This window comes from Salmo trutta, chromosome 9 (genome assembly GCF_901001165.1).
Source record: "Salmo trutta chromosome 9, fSalTru1.1, whole genome shotgun sequence".
NCBI classification, from domain to species: domain Eukaryota; kingdom Metazoa; phylum Chordata; class Actinopteri; order Salmoniformes; family Salmonidae; genus Salmo; species Salmo trutta.
The window spans coordinates 12,035,755-12,049,782 of NC_042965.1; the positions used below are offsets into that span (position 1 = coordinate 12,035,755).

Sequence of the window (14,028 nt, forward strand, 5' to 3'; positions counted from 1 at the left end):
TTTCAAAAATAAAGTTTAATTTATGTAGACACCCTCAAATCTACTAGCGACAAATGTATTAGTTTCCACTTGGCATTTATAAGTGTCAACCACGAATATGACCATAAAACATTTAGCTGCGCCAAAATTGTTGGTGTTTTGATATCCCACGTGGAATATGGTCCCACAAGCAGAACAACAACTGACCGGGCGAGTGTTTCTTGCGGAACATTTAACATGTCGTACCAAACATTCCGCGAGAAAAAACGGGAAGTCATGTTAGTAAGGTACGTTTGCATGTTTTGTAAAAATATGACCGTTTAGTGAAAAATATTACATTTAACACATATCGTCCTACAATCTGAAATAATATAGCAATTGAACTTTAACCTTAATGCGTTCAGATTTATGAATCCATAGATTATTTAGACCGATAGTGCCGATCTAGCATCTATGCACTAAGCTTGATGTGCATTCCCGGCGTTCATGTCCCCCGTGGACCTGCTCATACATAAAGCATCCACCATTTAGTCTGCGAAGACAACATGTTTCTCTAACTAGCTTTAATGGCGAGAAGGCGGGAAAACCGGGGAAAATATGCGTATTTTATTAAACATAATTTTTCTATTTTCGGACAATTTAGGATTTTGCACATCGCGTCCTGCCAAGGGTGTGCAACAACCTAAATGGTCTGAAATCGGAAATGTGGTGCCTAGGCTATAGGCTGCCTAAGCTATTAAGAGTAATTGATTCACGGCAGGATTTACATTGTGGATTGCAAATGTCACAAAACAATTGGTTAGCTAACGTTAGCTAGCTACTTAGTGTGGCATTGCCAGCTTGTGGTTTATTGACTGTTGACTGTTAACTGTTAGGTACTGTAGTAACTCTTAACAATATCGCCTAGCCAGACAATTACTCTATTCCAGCTGGCTGATAGGCGTTATTAGATATGTACTGTTTTTGGAGTAGCACAGTATTTTCGACCAACCTTAACTTGTTGATACTTCTTCAATTCCCAACTTGGAAGACAACCAATGTGTTCTAAACGTCCATGTCTAGTTGCAAGGGGCTTGTTTTGAATTTAGAAAATGCTCCTTTTAGCCGTTACAGTATCTAACCTGGGACGGCGAATGGAGCATCACATTAGCCCGTTACAATCAGCTAGCTACATTAACTATATTACATTATATTTGAGTCTTTCCACAGTCTGATGGTGTATCAGTCATGTAAAGCCATTCAGCTATGGCACACAATAAAACACTAGTCTGTAAAGGCAAAGAGTGCAACCCTATTGTGTGTGGTTGGCCCTTCGTGACAAAGGACATCATTTGCATATGAATGACAACGTGTCATGTTCCCATCATGTTTCCTCTCGTTCCAGATGTGACAAGTGTCAGTGAGGATAATGTGCATTTGACTGCAGAGAGAGGAGATGATGCTCCCTGCCAGATTAACTTCTCAGGTCGTTCTGAACCCCTGGAGGCTGCGTCACCATGGGACCTGCTACTCCAACCTCCCTAGCCTCTCCAGCAATTACCTGAAGAATCAGAGAAAAACCGCGGTCTCTACCCACCACACCGAAAATAGCCCGCAATCATGGTTGTTAAGTCCATCAACCAGACATGATGCCACCAGGAAAAGACTGTTCAGCCTGTCAGCGGCTGGGATTGTCAACTCTGCCCCAGCGCCCATGCAGCCCTACCTCAGATTAATGAGACTTGACAAACCAATCGGTTAGTAGCTTTAATGTTGACCTAGAGTTTGAATGTTATATTATGTGGTAGGTGGATAACTGATGGACTATAGAGTTAACAGTCTGGAATCGTATTATCATTTTGTATTTTTAATGGTAACCCTTTACACTCATACCCGTATACGGGTTTGAAAATGTCTAGTTCTGGACAGTAATAAAAACCTACATTGGAACCTAGTGGCTGTACAGTAACATGCTATACATGATGTCAGAGTTCTGGCTCTACGCTTTACAGCCCTGTATAGATTTGTACTGACAGCCGTTCTGAACTTGAGCACCACGCACAACAATAAGTTGCCATCAGCCCTCCTGGTAATTGGGCAACTTTTGCATATTTATTGTTGTCTAAGTGAGGGAAATTATGTAAATGTAAGATTACTCAATGTATTTTGAAAGATGAGATGTTGAGGATTATAATAAATACCGCTTTGATGTCATACAAGCAAGTTATGTACAGTTACAAGTGATGTACAGTTACAAGATGACATGGCATCATAACCTGAGTTGTTCTAACCCTATGTTTGTTTATTGTGAAAACAATTTGTCGCAGAATACGCACCTAAATGCACTCATGACTCCTTTTTATGCGTTCCAAAATTACCATCCGTTTTTCTGAATTGCCTTGTGACAGCCTAACACTGTAAGATCTTTTTTTTTTTTTTACTTTGCTAGTCAGGTTGGCAGTAGAACAAGCTTTAAAATCATTCCCACCTGACCCAGATTGGGATTTATAATGGACTGTCTTTAGATTAGGTAAACAACAACAGTAATTCAGGGACGCAGGGTGGTTTTCCAAACAAACAACTAGAAGTATGCTTATCTAGTTATTCAATGGCACAGCTAGGAGAGCTCCAAAAAGTACCTTATAGTTGGAGACTCTTCTTTGAGCCATAAAAGTGCATTGAAATTGCTTAGGAACTGCACATTTGGAGAGGTGTGTGCCAACTTGGAGACATCAGTTAATTCTCTCACTCAAACCCTTGTCATTTTTGTTGTTGTCTTATGTTAGACCTACCCCACATTTTCCAGGAATACTCTTATCATGTTACTGAATGTATCCAGATTATTTTCAGATTTACTTATCAACAAATATGCCGAAGGTATAGAATGTGAAATGCACATAAAATCAACAGTGTAATGTTGTGATTCAGTCTTGTGTCAGGTGAACTCTTGTGCACTCACCTTTGGTCTAATTATTTTCCCATTATCTCCAAACTGTTCCCTTTCAATTGCTACCATGGTCATGCATATGCTTTTCATAGTTATTTTTTAAGAAACATTTCAATTTATCCCTATCCATATAGGCCAATTCCCATGAATGTAAGAGGTGTATGTATGAGGGGGTTAAGCAGGGTTAAGAGGTGTATGTATGAGGTGTCTGAGACGCCATCGGTTGTTCCTCATTTAATATTTTGAAACATTGATCTGATTGCCTGTTCTTTGTGACATAGGAACATGGTTGTTGTACCTGCCTTGCACTTGGAGCATCGGCCTGGCTGCAGACCCAGGCTGCCTCCCACATCTGGGCATGCTCACGTTATTCGGCACCGGGGCCCTGCTGATGAGAGGGGCTGGCTGCACCATCAATGACATGTGGGACAAGGACTTTGACAAGAAGGTAATCTACTAGTTGTCACTTTTTTATAGTATAGACCTACTCATCCTTTTTGTTAAAGTCCTACCCCAGTCTTCTTTTCACCTCATTTAACATCTGATTTACTTAACAAAACGCACATCTCAATAGGTGGTCCAGGTGCCTCATGACATAGCACAAGGGTAGGGGGGGCTTTCCTCTTTTGTTCTCTGTTGTTCCTCAAGCAAGGGAGGAGCCTGAGGAAATCAGCGGGGCACCATCAGACTAACTACTACTTGAATTTTGATCAAAACACACATTTTTTTGTCCTTTAGGCTGTCTACTTTACTGTATTTTGACATGGGATATTGTTTTTCAATGGGAAAAGTAAAAAAAAAGATATCGCCGGAGGGTGCCTTTTTAAATCACACTTGTCACAGAGGTTATGGCCAAAAGTAATTCATCTTTACTCAAAGCAGCACAAAATGGAACAAACTGCCATGGATATTATACAATCGGAGGACTTAATTGAAAGGCTTTTGACTGTGTATTTTGCCGCATCTTTGTACTTTGCAGGTTGCCAGGACAGCTACTCGGCCAATTGCTGCAGGGGAGATCACTCAGATGCAGGCCCTAGTCTTCTTGGGGGGTCAGCTTTCTCTGGCATTGGGGGTCCTGCTTTGTCTCAATTATTACAGGTACATGCCCCATTCAAACCAAAGAACACATTAGCCAGCTGTAAAATACTTTTCGAAAATTAGATTAAGGCTAGATTGTGAAAGTGCACAAGATTGTGACCGGAGTACTGTCTGTCCACGAGCAGACCGCTTGGACAGATGTGATGACATTTCACTTTCCCGTTCACAGTATAGCTCTTGGAGCTGCTTCCCTGTCTCTGGTAGTCACATATCCACTAATGAAGAGGATCACCTACTGGCCACAGCTTGTATTGGGTATGTTTTTGTAAATACTTTTTAATCTGCATTCTTTCAATTGTCACAAATAATAGCTTCCCCTTTGCAATAGATAGTTAGATAAGTAATTAACCTTGCATGAGCCTTGGCTTGTAGGAGCCAGAACGTCTCAGGGCGATCTCGCCAAAAATCCATATCGCGATAAATGTACCCATTTTTTACGATAACTATGAATTAGTGATTTAAATTACAATAAAATGTTTTTTGGGGAGGTGCTAGAGCTGGGCGTTATGGTAAAAAGTCATATTGCGATAAATGTAACTATTTTTCTCGATAACCAACACAACGATAAAGACATTTTTGATGGACATTTACTTTACATTAGCGTCAGGGTTCCAGACATAAACATTTTCAGTGCCAAGTAAGACAACGGAAATGGTAGCCTATTTCATATAACATATCCAGGAAATGCATGATTGATTTTTTTAAATTGCCACCTGGCAAAATAGGATCCAGAATTATCAGATTTCTTTTGGTCTTTTCAGAGAATTATCCACCATCTTTGGGCATATTGTCCGAGGTTATATTATTCACCACCTGAGGAAGTGGGAACTCAAAGCACTTAGCTAGATTTCTAAATGGGATATGGTTGCTAGGTAGCCATGTATGCTAATTGATTAATCTACATTTTCCATTTACATTTTAGTCATTTAGCAGACGCTCTTATCCAGAGCGACTTACAGTAGTGAATGCATACATTTCATACATTTTTTTTATTTTTATTTTTTCCCCCGTACTGGTCCCCCGTGGGAATCGAACCCACAATCCTGGCGTTGCAAACACCATGCTCTACCAACTGAGCCACACGTAATCTATAAGTAAATGTAATGTCCTACAAAAACATTCCAGTGCTAGTGTAACAGTGTAGGTTCCGTCCCTCTCTTCACCCCAACCCGGGCTCGAACCAGGGACCCTTGCACACATCAACAACTGACACCCACCGAAGCATAGTTACCCATCGCGCCACAAGAGCCACGGCCATTGCAACGCAAGGGGAAACCCTACTTCAAGTCTCAGAGCGAGTGACGTCACCGATTGAAACGCTATTAGCGCGCACCACCGCTAACTAACTAGCCATTTCACATCGGTTACACTAGGACTAGGCTACTTGATGAAGGCCTATTCATTGCAAATGGCGTGCCCTGCGGGTGCATCAAAACCATACTAACTACATCCTACTTCGGTTGTAAAGTGGTGCCATGAATTTTAATATTAAGAGGTGAGAAATACATGATATACTCCCAGAAAGCTGTGACTACTCTCTGTAACTAGAACAACAGTAGTTGCTTTGAAAACGGTCTTTTTCCCACAATAGCATTTTGCGCAACAGTCGTATGCTTGTGCTTCAGCAGTCGACAGGGACATTCAGATACTTTCATAACAGGAATCAACATAATGCATTACTGTTGACCAAATAATGGTTTTAGAACAATCTACAGGAACGTTGTGTGGCAAAATGACTGACGTAAGCAAAATGCTTCGGTAAGAGGAACTTAAATCTCGGTGTCAGTAATTTTAGGTTTATTGTCCCAGCTCTAAGCAGGAGCCCATCTCCTTTTTCTGTTGCGTGAGGCAGCTGTATAAGTACACCCCCTGGACAGAACATTTTTTGGGGCGTTAGTTTGTCGCAGGGCATTACCCCCAATATGTCTCCTTAATGCTGAGTGCCAAGCAGAGACTCATCTGGTCCCAATTTTACAGTCTGATATTACTTGGCCAGGGATCAAACTCCCAATCTTAGGGTGGACACTAACCACAAGGCCACTGAGTTGGTCTTTGCAATAGAGCTGCCATATGCCGTGCATTTGGAAAGTATTCGGACCCCTTGACTTTTTCTACATTTTGTTATGTTACAGCCTTACTCTAAAATGGATTAAAGAAAAAATGTGCTCTACACACAATACCCCATAATGACAAAGCGAAACTGCTTTGAAGAAATTTTTGCAAATTTATTAAAAATAAAAAGTATTCAGACCCTTTGCTATCAAACTTGAAATTTAGCTCAGGTGCATCCTGTTTCCATCATCCCTGAGATGTTTTTACAACTTGATTGGAGTCCACCTGTGGTAAATACAATTTATTGGACATGATTTGAAAAGGCACACACCTGTCTATATAAGGTCCCTCAGTTGACAGTGCATGTTAGAGCAAAGATCAAGCCATGAGATGGAAGGAATTGTCCGTAGATTTCCGAGAAAATAACATTTCTGCAGCATTGATGGTCCCCAAGAACACAGTGGCCTCCGTCATTCTTAAATGGAAGAAGTTTGGAATTACGAAGACTCTTCCTAGAGCTGGCCGCCTGGCCAAACTGAGCAATCGGAGGAGAAGGGCCTTGGTCAGGGAGGTGACCAAGAACCCGATGATCACTCTGACAGAGCTCCAGAGTTCCTCTGTAGAGATGGGAGAAACATCCAGAAGGACAACCATCTCTGCAGCACTCCACCAATCAGGGCTTTATGGTAGAGTAGCCAGACGGAAGACACTCCTCAGTAAAAGACACATGACAACCTGCTTGGAGTTTGCCAAAAGTCACCTAAAGGACTTTGACCACGAGAAACAATATTCTCTGGTCGAATGAAACCAAGATTGAACTATTTGGCCTGAATGCCAAGCATCACGTCTGGAGGAAACCTGGCACCATCCCTACAGTGAAGCATGGCGGTGGCAGCATCATGCTGTGGGGATGTTTTTCAGTGGCAGGGAGACTAGTCAGGATTGAGGGAAAGATGAACGGAGCTTAGAACCTCAGACTGGGGCGAAGGTTCATCTTCCAAAAGGACAACGACTCTTAAGCACACAGCCAGGAGTGGCTTCGGGACAAGTCTCTGAATGTCCTTGAGTTGCCCAGCCAGATCCCGGACTTGAACCCGGTCGAACATCTCTGGAGAGACCTGAAAATAGCTGTGCAGCAACGCTCCCCATCCAACCTGACAGAGCTTGAGAGAATCTGCAGAGAAGAATGGGAGAAACTCCCCAAATACAGATGTGCCAAGTTTGTAGCGTAATACCCAATAATTTGCTTCAACAAAGCACTGAGCAAAGGGTCTGAATACTTATGTAAATAAGGAATTTCTGTTTTATATTTGTAATACATTTGCAATAAAAAAAAGTATTTTTTTGCTTTGTCATTATGGGGTATTGTGTGTAGACTGATGAGTAAAAAAAGCAATTGAATCAATTTTAGAATGAGGCTGTAACGTAACAGAATGTGGAAAACGTCAAAGGGTCTGAATACTTTCTGAATGCACTGTAAACAAAATAAAACACTTGTTTCTCCTCAGGACTGACCTTCAATTGGGGAGCACTGCTTGGTTGGTCAGCGGTCATAGGCTCCTGTGAGTGGTCGGTGTGCCTTCCTCTGTATTTCTCAGGAGTGATGTGGACATTAATTTATGACACCATCTATGCCCATCAGGTATTAAGTGTACACATGTGCCATGACTGTCATTTTGTGACTATTTAAAGTTGCTGTTGCAAATGTTGGTGCTTCCTCAGTTCCGTTTGTTGGAGAACATTCTAGATTGTTCCATGAATGACGACTCTTTTTATAACGTGTGCACTACATTCCTTCCTATTGTCATCAGGACAAAGATGACGACATTAGGGTAGGGGTCAAGTCTACAGCATTGAGGTTCCAGGAGCAGACCAAGCCGTGGCTCAGTGGGTTCATGGTGGCCATGATGTCAGGGCTGATTGTGGCTGGGGTCAACGCAGAACAGACTCTGCCTTATTATGCAACACTGTCCACTGTGGCTATTCACCTCACACATCAGGTGAGGGTATATTTCATATACTGTGTGCTAACGTTTTAGTTTGAGAGGATTCAATAATGATTTAGCCTGTGCTAACATTTTAGTTTGAGAAGATTCGATAATGATTTAGCCTGGGTTATGCAGAGAAATATATTTCTATGTGGTTATGTTAATGTTTTACACAGAACCCTCAACTGTGAATCATTCCTTAATACTCGAGACAAATGCATCCCAACAACTATTTTCAGTGGATGCAACTGATTGTGATGCTTTTCTCTTTATCGGCTAGATCTACACATTGGACATCAACAAACCAGAGGACTGCTGGAAAAAATTTGTTTCAAACAGAAACCTTGGACTACTCCTGTTCTTAGGAATAGTCTGTGGAAACTTGTGGAAAGAAAGAAGAGACACTTCATTGCAAAATGATTAACTAGCACTACAATAAACTTCTCAGAACACAAGATTTATATTCTAGTGTGCACAGGACGTTCTAGTTATATAGTAGTACACAACCCATTATTTTTTAAGTTGACCGTATTGGGTGTTGTCTTTAAATAAAGCTCATGTTAAGCTCTGGCTTCTATGAAAATCTATGTCAAGAACAGCTAATCAACCCTATAATTCAAACAGCCCTAAAAAAAAAAAGATGCAACAGCCATACAATTTCGATAAAATCATTAAGTTTCTACAAATCTACACTGACCCTCAACTGGTAGATGCATTCAACAACGTATACTGTTCTGTAAATAAGATAACAATTGGTCCAAAATAATCAGATGGTTGCACTCTCCCAGAACACGATACCTCCCCCTTCAGTCCTCCAAAACAAGCAAGAATAGAAGTGTGCTTTGTGTCAATGACTATGAATAACGGCAACTAATTGATTTTACAGCAACATTTAAAAACCCAGATGATATTACTCTTGATCTTATCATACAATGAAGATAAATAGAACATTAAGAAGAGGGAAAACGCCAGTGTATGTCAGACCCAATATTCTCAAAGAGGAAGTGCTTCGAAGCTCGATTGCAATAACAACACACGCCATGACCATTTGAGTGTTTAACCAACACAGACATGTGCGCACCAATCTCCTCCTAGTAGACGTGAGCTTTGGTTTCAAGTACTTGTGTATCTGGTAGTCTGCTCTCACAGCTGCAGCCCAGACAAGAAAACCTACAAACTGACCCAGATGTATGCCATGCCACCAGATTGAAAACCCAAATGTCATTACCAGCGGAGCGGTCTTGCATCTTTGGAAAACCAGCCTACGTAGCCATGTAGCTGTCGTACCATTCCACCGACGGGCAAATTCGGACACCTGGCAGGACATCTCTGTGGTCCAAAGATCACCGTCAGACAGGCCGCTCCAGTTTGGGCTGTCCTCCTTGACCATCCCCCTGAACCCAAGCCCAGCAGCATTATTCAGACACTCACTGATCTTCCAGTGGGAGTAGTATCTGATCCTCAACACCACAGCAAGGCCCCATATCCACAAGACATCGGTGAGGACGTTGTTGGAGACGGACAAACTGGAGGCATTGTCTCTGAGGAGACGAGTGAGATAGTTCCTAGCCCACTCCAGAGATAACACCTGAAAGCCCTTGTAGGATATAACAGACAGAGGCTGGGGAGGAGGGCTGATGGTTATCTGCTCTACAAAATATACAAATTGGTCAAACGAGGACAGGGGTCCGCCGAGCAAGGCAGTGAAGTTTAGTGCATAGCTGATGAGTGGGAGAAAGACCCGGCATTGGGTCATTAATGTCGCCCTGCCCCCGTCCTGTAGGTCCATTGACACGGAGGTGACTCTCTGGGTGAGTAGCATCAAGGAGGACACTGATAGGAGAAGCCTGACAGAAAATAAAAGTAAGACAGTCAGTCTGTGATTAAGTTCTGTACTTTCCACATTTTATTGGTGGACTGGGAGACGACGACTACTTTATTTCAAATGTACTTATTGTGGAGCTGATGTTATGTTTTTCCATTGTGAACTCATTGATCTCCCCCAAGCCCCAGATTATGGTTTGCTCATGAGGTCTACTGCACAGACCACCAACACAAACATTTAAGTCACAAGTACATGTAGGAAACTAACATCCTTTTGAAAGTCTTGACTGAATTAAGAACAGTGCTGTACCTGGAATCAGTGGGCTCATTGAGGTAGTATTCTCTGTACTGTATGAGCAGGTGCCAGAATGTTTGCCAACCCATCTGCAGTCCAAAGACCCATGGATGGACACGCTCTGGGCTCAGTGAACACACCAGCAGCACAAAGATCACAGTGGAGACGAGCAGAAGCAAGCTGTATACACCCATGGTGACAACTGCTAGGATACAGCCTCCGGATGCCAAGAAGAGGTACCTGTCAAGACCAGTGTTATACCTCCTACCACTCAACCAAAATAAGCAGTTTGATTGAAATCCTTTATTGAAACCTCAATTTGGAATTAACAAGTGGATTAACCAGTGGATAAACAATTTGTATGAACAAGTGTGTGTATACTAAAAGTAAATTATAATCGGTCTGACCTTAGTTGAAAATTATTATATATATATTTTTAAATAGTCCTGATCTTCAACTTAATACTACAATAGAAGTATAAAATATATAATACAGACCTGTATGTCAAAGAGAGACATCCCTGTTTAGCCAAGACGTAGAATAGAAAAGCAAAGGGAATGGAAAAACATTGGTACGTCAGAAATGGATGCTGCTCACACAGCCACTGGATTGGCTCCATTTTAAACCCTTCCTGTGAAATATCACCACTATTATGAGTAGAGAATGGTGGGACTTTAGGCCTATATATAGTGTTTCCTGGGTTGACTGTCTTGATAGACAATTCCACCTGTGTCTGGCATGAACATAATTAGCATTGTTTAATGATAAGCAAGCAGTACATTTGAGCCATCTGCAAACCACTTTGTTTTCTCTTTGCCTATAGCAACCATGAAATCTCTATACTTTACAGTCCACTGTTGATAATGTAAAATGGCCTGAATATACTGTAGTTGTTTCCACCCTGATATATTGGATGGATAAATAAATTGTATTCTACTTTGTTTAAAAGAGCCAACCACAATGAGTGGCAGTAATCTATTATTTTAATGCAAAACAGATGAGCACATATGAGCCAATATTTCTCTTCAAAAACAAGGTCATAATGTGTTTTGAAAAGCTTTTACAACCAGCTGCAGGGGCAAATTCAGTGACATCTATTGCACAACATGTTTTGGTCAGGGTAATGAGGAGAAGCACTATGCAAACTGCCTCCATTCTCATCTGTGGTCAAAGCATTTTAAAAGTAATTGTTTAGTAGACAAACATTATTGCAAAGATTGCAACAATACTCAATAGGGTCCAGATTGCCAAAAAGGCAGTAGGCTTGACTTCAATTTGACCTCCATTCACGAAAAAAGAAACAGTTCTGTCATTGTTTTTACCCTTTACAATTTCTGTGGTGCATGGGAGGCACTATCAATGATTTATATACTAAACAAAAATATAAATTCAACATGTAAAATGTTGGTCCCTTGTTTCGTGAGCTGAAATAAAAGATCCCAGAAATTTTCCAGATGCACAAAAAGCTTATTTCCCTCAAATTGTGTGCACAAATTTGTTTACATCCCTGTTAGTGAGCATTTCTCCTTTGCCAAGATAATCCATCCACCTAACAGGTGTGTAAATAAAATGCCACTCTAAAATGTACAGTTTTGTCACACAACACAATGATGCAGATGTGTCAAGTTTTTAGGGAGCGTGCAATTGGCAGGTTGACTACAGGAATTATGAGGTTGGTCCCTTTACAGAGTGTGACAGCTACTTTAGTCTACCAAAATATACAGTGAGTATACAAAACATTAAGAACACCTGATCTTTCCATGACAGACTGACCAGGTAAATCCAGGTGTAGAGGAAGGGGAGGAAACCAGTTAAAGATGGATTTATTGGCCTTGTGTTTTAGGTTATTGTCTTGCTTAAAGGTGAATTTGTCTCCCAGTGTGTATTGGTAAGCAGACTGAACCAGGTTTTCCTCTAGGATTTTGCCTATTCTTAGCTCTATTCAGTTTATTTTATCCTTAAAAAGAACTCCCAAGTCCTTGCCAATGACGAGCATACCCATAACATGATGCAGCCACCATCATACTTTAAAATATGAAGTGGTTCTCAGTGTTGTGTTGGATTTGCCCCAAACATAACGCTTTGTATTCAGGACATAAAGTTAATTTATTTGCTACATTTTTTGCAGTATTATTTTAGTGCCTTATTGCAAACCGGATGCATGTTTTGGAATATTTTTATTCTGTAAAGGCTTTCTTCTTTTCACTCTGTAATTTAGATTAGTATTGTGGAGTAACTACAATGTTGTTTATCCATCCTCAGTTTTCTCTTACCACAGCCATTAAAATCTGTAACTGTTTTAAAGTCACTATTGGCCTCATGGTGAAATCTCTGAGCGGTTTCCTTCCTCTCCGGAAACTGAGTTAGGAAGGACGCCTGCATCTTTGTAGTGACTGGGTGTATTGATACACCATCCAAAGTGTAATTAATAACTTCACCATGCTCAAAGGGATATTCAATGTCTGCTTTTTTTACCCATCTACCAATAGGTGCCCTTTTTGCAGTGCATTGAAAAACCTCTCTAGTCTTTGTGGTTGACTCTGTGTTTGAAATTCACTGTTCGATTGAGGGACCTTACAGATAGTTGTGTGGGGACAGAGATAACGTAGTCATTAAAAAATCATGTCAAACACTTAATGCACACAGACTTATGTGACTTGTTAAGCAAAATTTTACTCAACTTATACTGAACAAAAATATAAATGCAACATTTGAAGAGTTGGTCCCATTTTTCATGCGTTTAAATAAGATCCCAGAAATGTTCCAGATGTACAAAAAAGCTAATTTGTCTCAAATTTTGTGCTCACATTTGTTTACATCCCTGTTAGTGAGCAATTCTCCTTTAGCAAGATAATCCATCCATCTGACAGGTGTGGCATATCAAGAAGCTGATTAAACAGCATGATCGTTACACAGGTGCATCTTGTGCTGGGGACAATAAAATGCCACTCTAAAATGTGCCATTTTGTCACACAACACAATGCCACAGATGTTTTGAGGGAGCATGGAATTGGCATGCTGACTGCAGGAATGTTCATCATAGCTGTTGACAGATAATGTAATGTTGATTTCTCTACCAGAAGCTGCCTCCAATGTTGTTTTAGAGAATTTGGCAGTACGTCCAACCGGCCTCACAACCGCAGACCACGTGTAACCACGCCAGCTCAGGACTTCCACATCTGGCTTCTTCACCTGCGGGATCGTCTGAGACCAATCACCCAGACAGCTGATGAAACTGAGGAGTATTTATATCTGTAATATCAAATCAAATCAAATCAAATTTATTTATATAGCCCTTCGTACATCAGCTGAAATCTCAAAGTGCTGTACAGAAACCCAGCCTAAAACCCCAAACAGCAAGCAATGCATGTGAAAGAAGCACAGTGGCTGGGAAAAACTCCCTAGGAAAAACTCCTGAGAAAGGCCAAAAACCTAGGAAGAAACCTAGAGAGGAACCAGGCTATGAGGGGTGGCCAGTCCTCTTCTGGCTGTGCTGGGTGGATATTATAACAGAACATGGTCAAGATGTTAAAATGATAAAGTCATTTTGTTGGGAACAACTAAATCTGATTGGCTGGGCCTGGCTCCACAGTGGGTGAGCCAGGCCCACCTATGGCTGTGTCACTGCCCAGTCATGTGAAATCCATGGAGTTAATTTACTTCAATTGACTGATATCATAATATCAACTGTAACTCAGTAAAATCGTTAAAATTGTTGCATGTTACATGTTGCGTTTATATTTTTGTTCAGTATACTTAAACACTTCAACCATCAAACACTTCGGCTAGCTTTTGCTAAAGCCGATATCAATGAGCATTAGCATTCTAGCTAACAATGGCTGCATCCAAAATTAGCTATTTTG

General features: G+C 41.0%; 2 protein-coding genes across 2 annotated transcripts; one reads left to right on the top strand and one right to left on the bottom strand.

Annotated features, from left to right (window-relative positions):
• The first annotated feature begins 186 nt into the window (after window positions 1-186).
• On the top strand, window positions 187-8,618 carry coq2 (coenzyme Q2 4-hydroxybenzoate polyprenyltransferase). Its single transcript, XM_029762420.1, has 8 exons — window positions 187-266; window positions 1,364-1,715; window positions 3,187-3,353; window positions 3,885-4,006; window positions 4,176-4,261; window positions 7,567-7,700; window positions 7,870-8,058; window positions 8,327-8,618. The coding sequence occupies exons 2-8, from the start codon at window positions 1,415-1,417 to the stop codon at window positions 8,468-8,470; spliced, it is 1,143 nt and encodes a 380-aa protein (XP_029618280.1). The 5' UTR covers window positions 187-266; window positions 1,364-1,414; the 3' UTR covers window positions 8,471-8,618.
• Window positions 8,619-8,647: 29 nt separating this feature from the next.
• mboat4 (membrane bound O-acyltransferase domain containing 4) lies at window positions 8,648-10,897 on the bottom strand. The gene is made up of 3 exons (XM_029762422.1): window positions 10,663-10,897; window positions 10,181-10,405; window positions 8,648-9,893 (listed from the first exon to the last, which is right to left on the bottom strand). Exons 1-3 carry the CDS (start codon window positions 10,782-10,784, stop codon window positions 8,972-8,974), a joined length of 1,269 nt encoding a protein of 422 aa, XP_029618282.1. The 5' UTR covers window positions 10,785-10,897; the 3' UTR covers window positions 8,648-8,971.
• Window positions 10,898-14,028: the final 3,131 nt, after the last annotated feature.

Excerpts from the sequence above, each read along its gene's own strand:
- mboat4 (XM_029762422.1), bottom strand. The coding sequence starts at position 10,784 with ATGGAGCCAATCCAGTGGCTGTGTGAGCAGCATCCATTTCTGACGTAC. Across the intron at positions 10,406-10,662 it reads TGTCTCTCTTTGACATACAG|GTACCTCTTCTTGGCATCCG; the intron begins GTCTGTATTATA and ends TGGTCTTGACAG. Across the intron at positions 9,894-10,180 it reads AATGAGCCCACTGATTCCAG|GCTTCTCCTATCAGTGTCCT; the intron begins GTACAGCACTGT and ends ATTTTCTGTCAG.
- coq2 (XM_029762420.1), top strand. The coding sequence starts at position 1,415 with ATGATGCTCCCTGCCAGATTAACTTCTCAGGTCGTTCTGAACCCCTGG. Across the intron at positions 4,262-7,566 it reads CTGGCCACAGCTTGTATTGG|GACTGACCTTCAATTGGGGA; the intron begins GTATGTTTTTGT and ends GTTTCTCCTCAG. Across the intron at positions 7,701-7,869 it reads ACACCATCTATGCCCATCAG|GACAAAGATGACGACATTAG; the intron begins GTATTAAGTGTA and ends TATTGTCATCAG.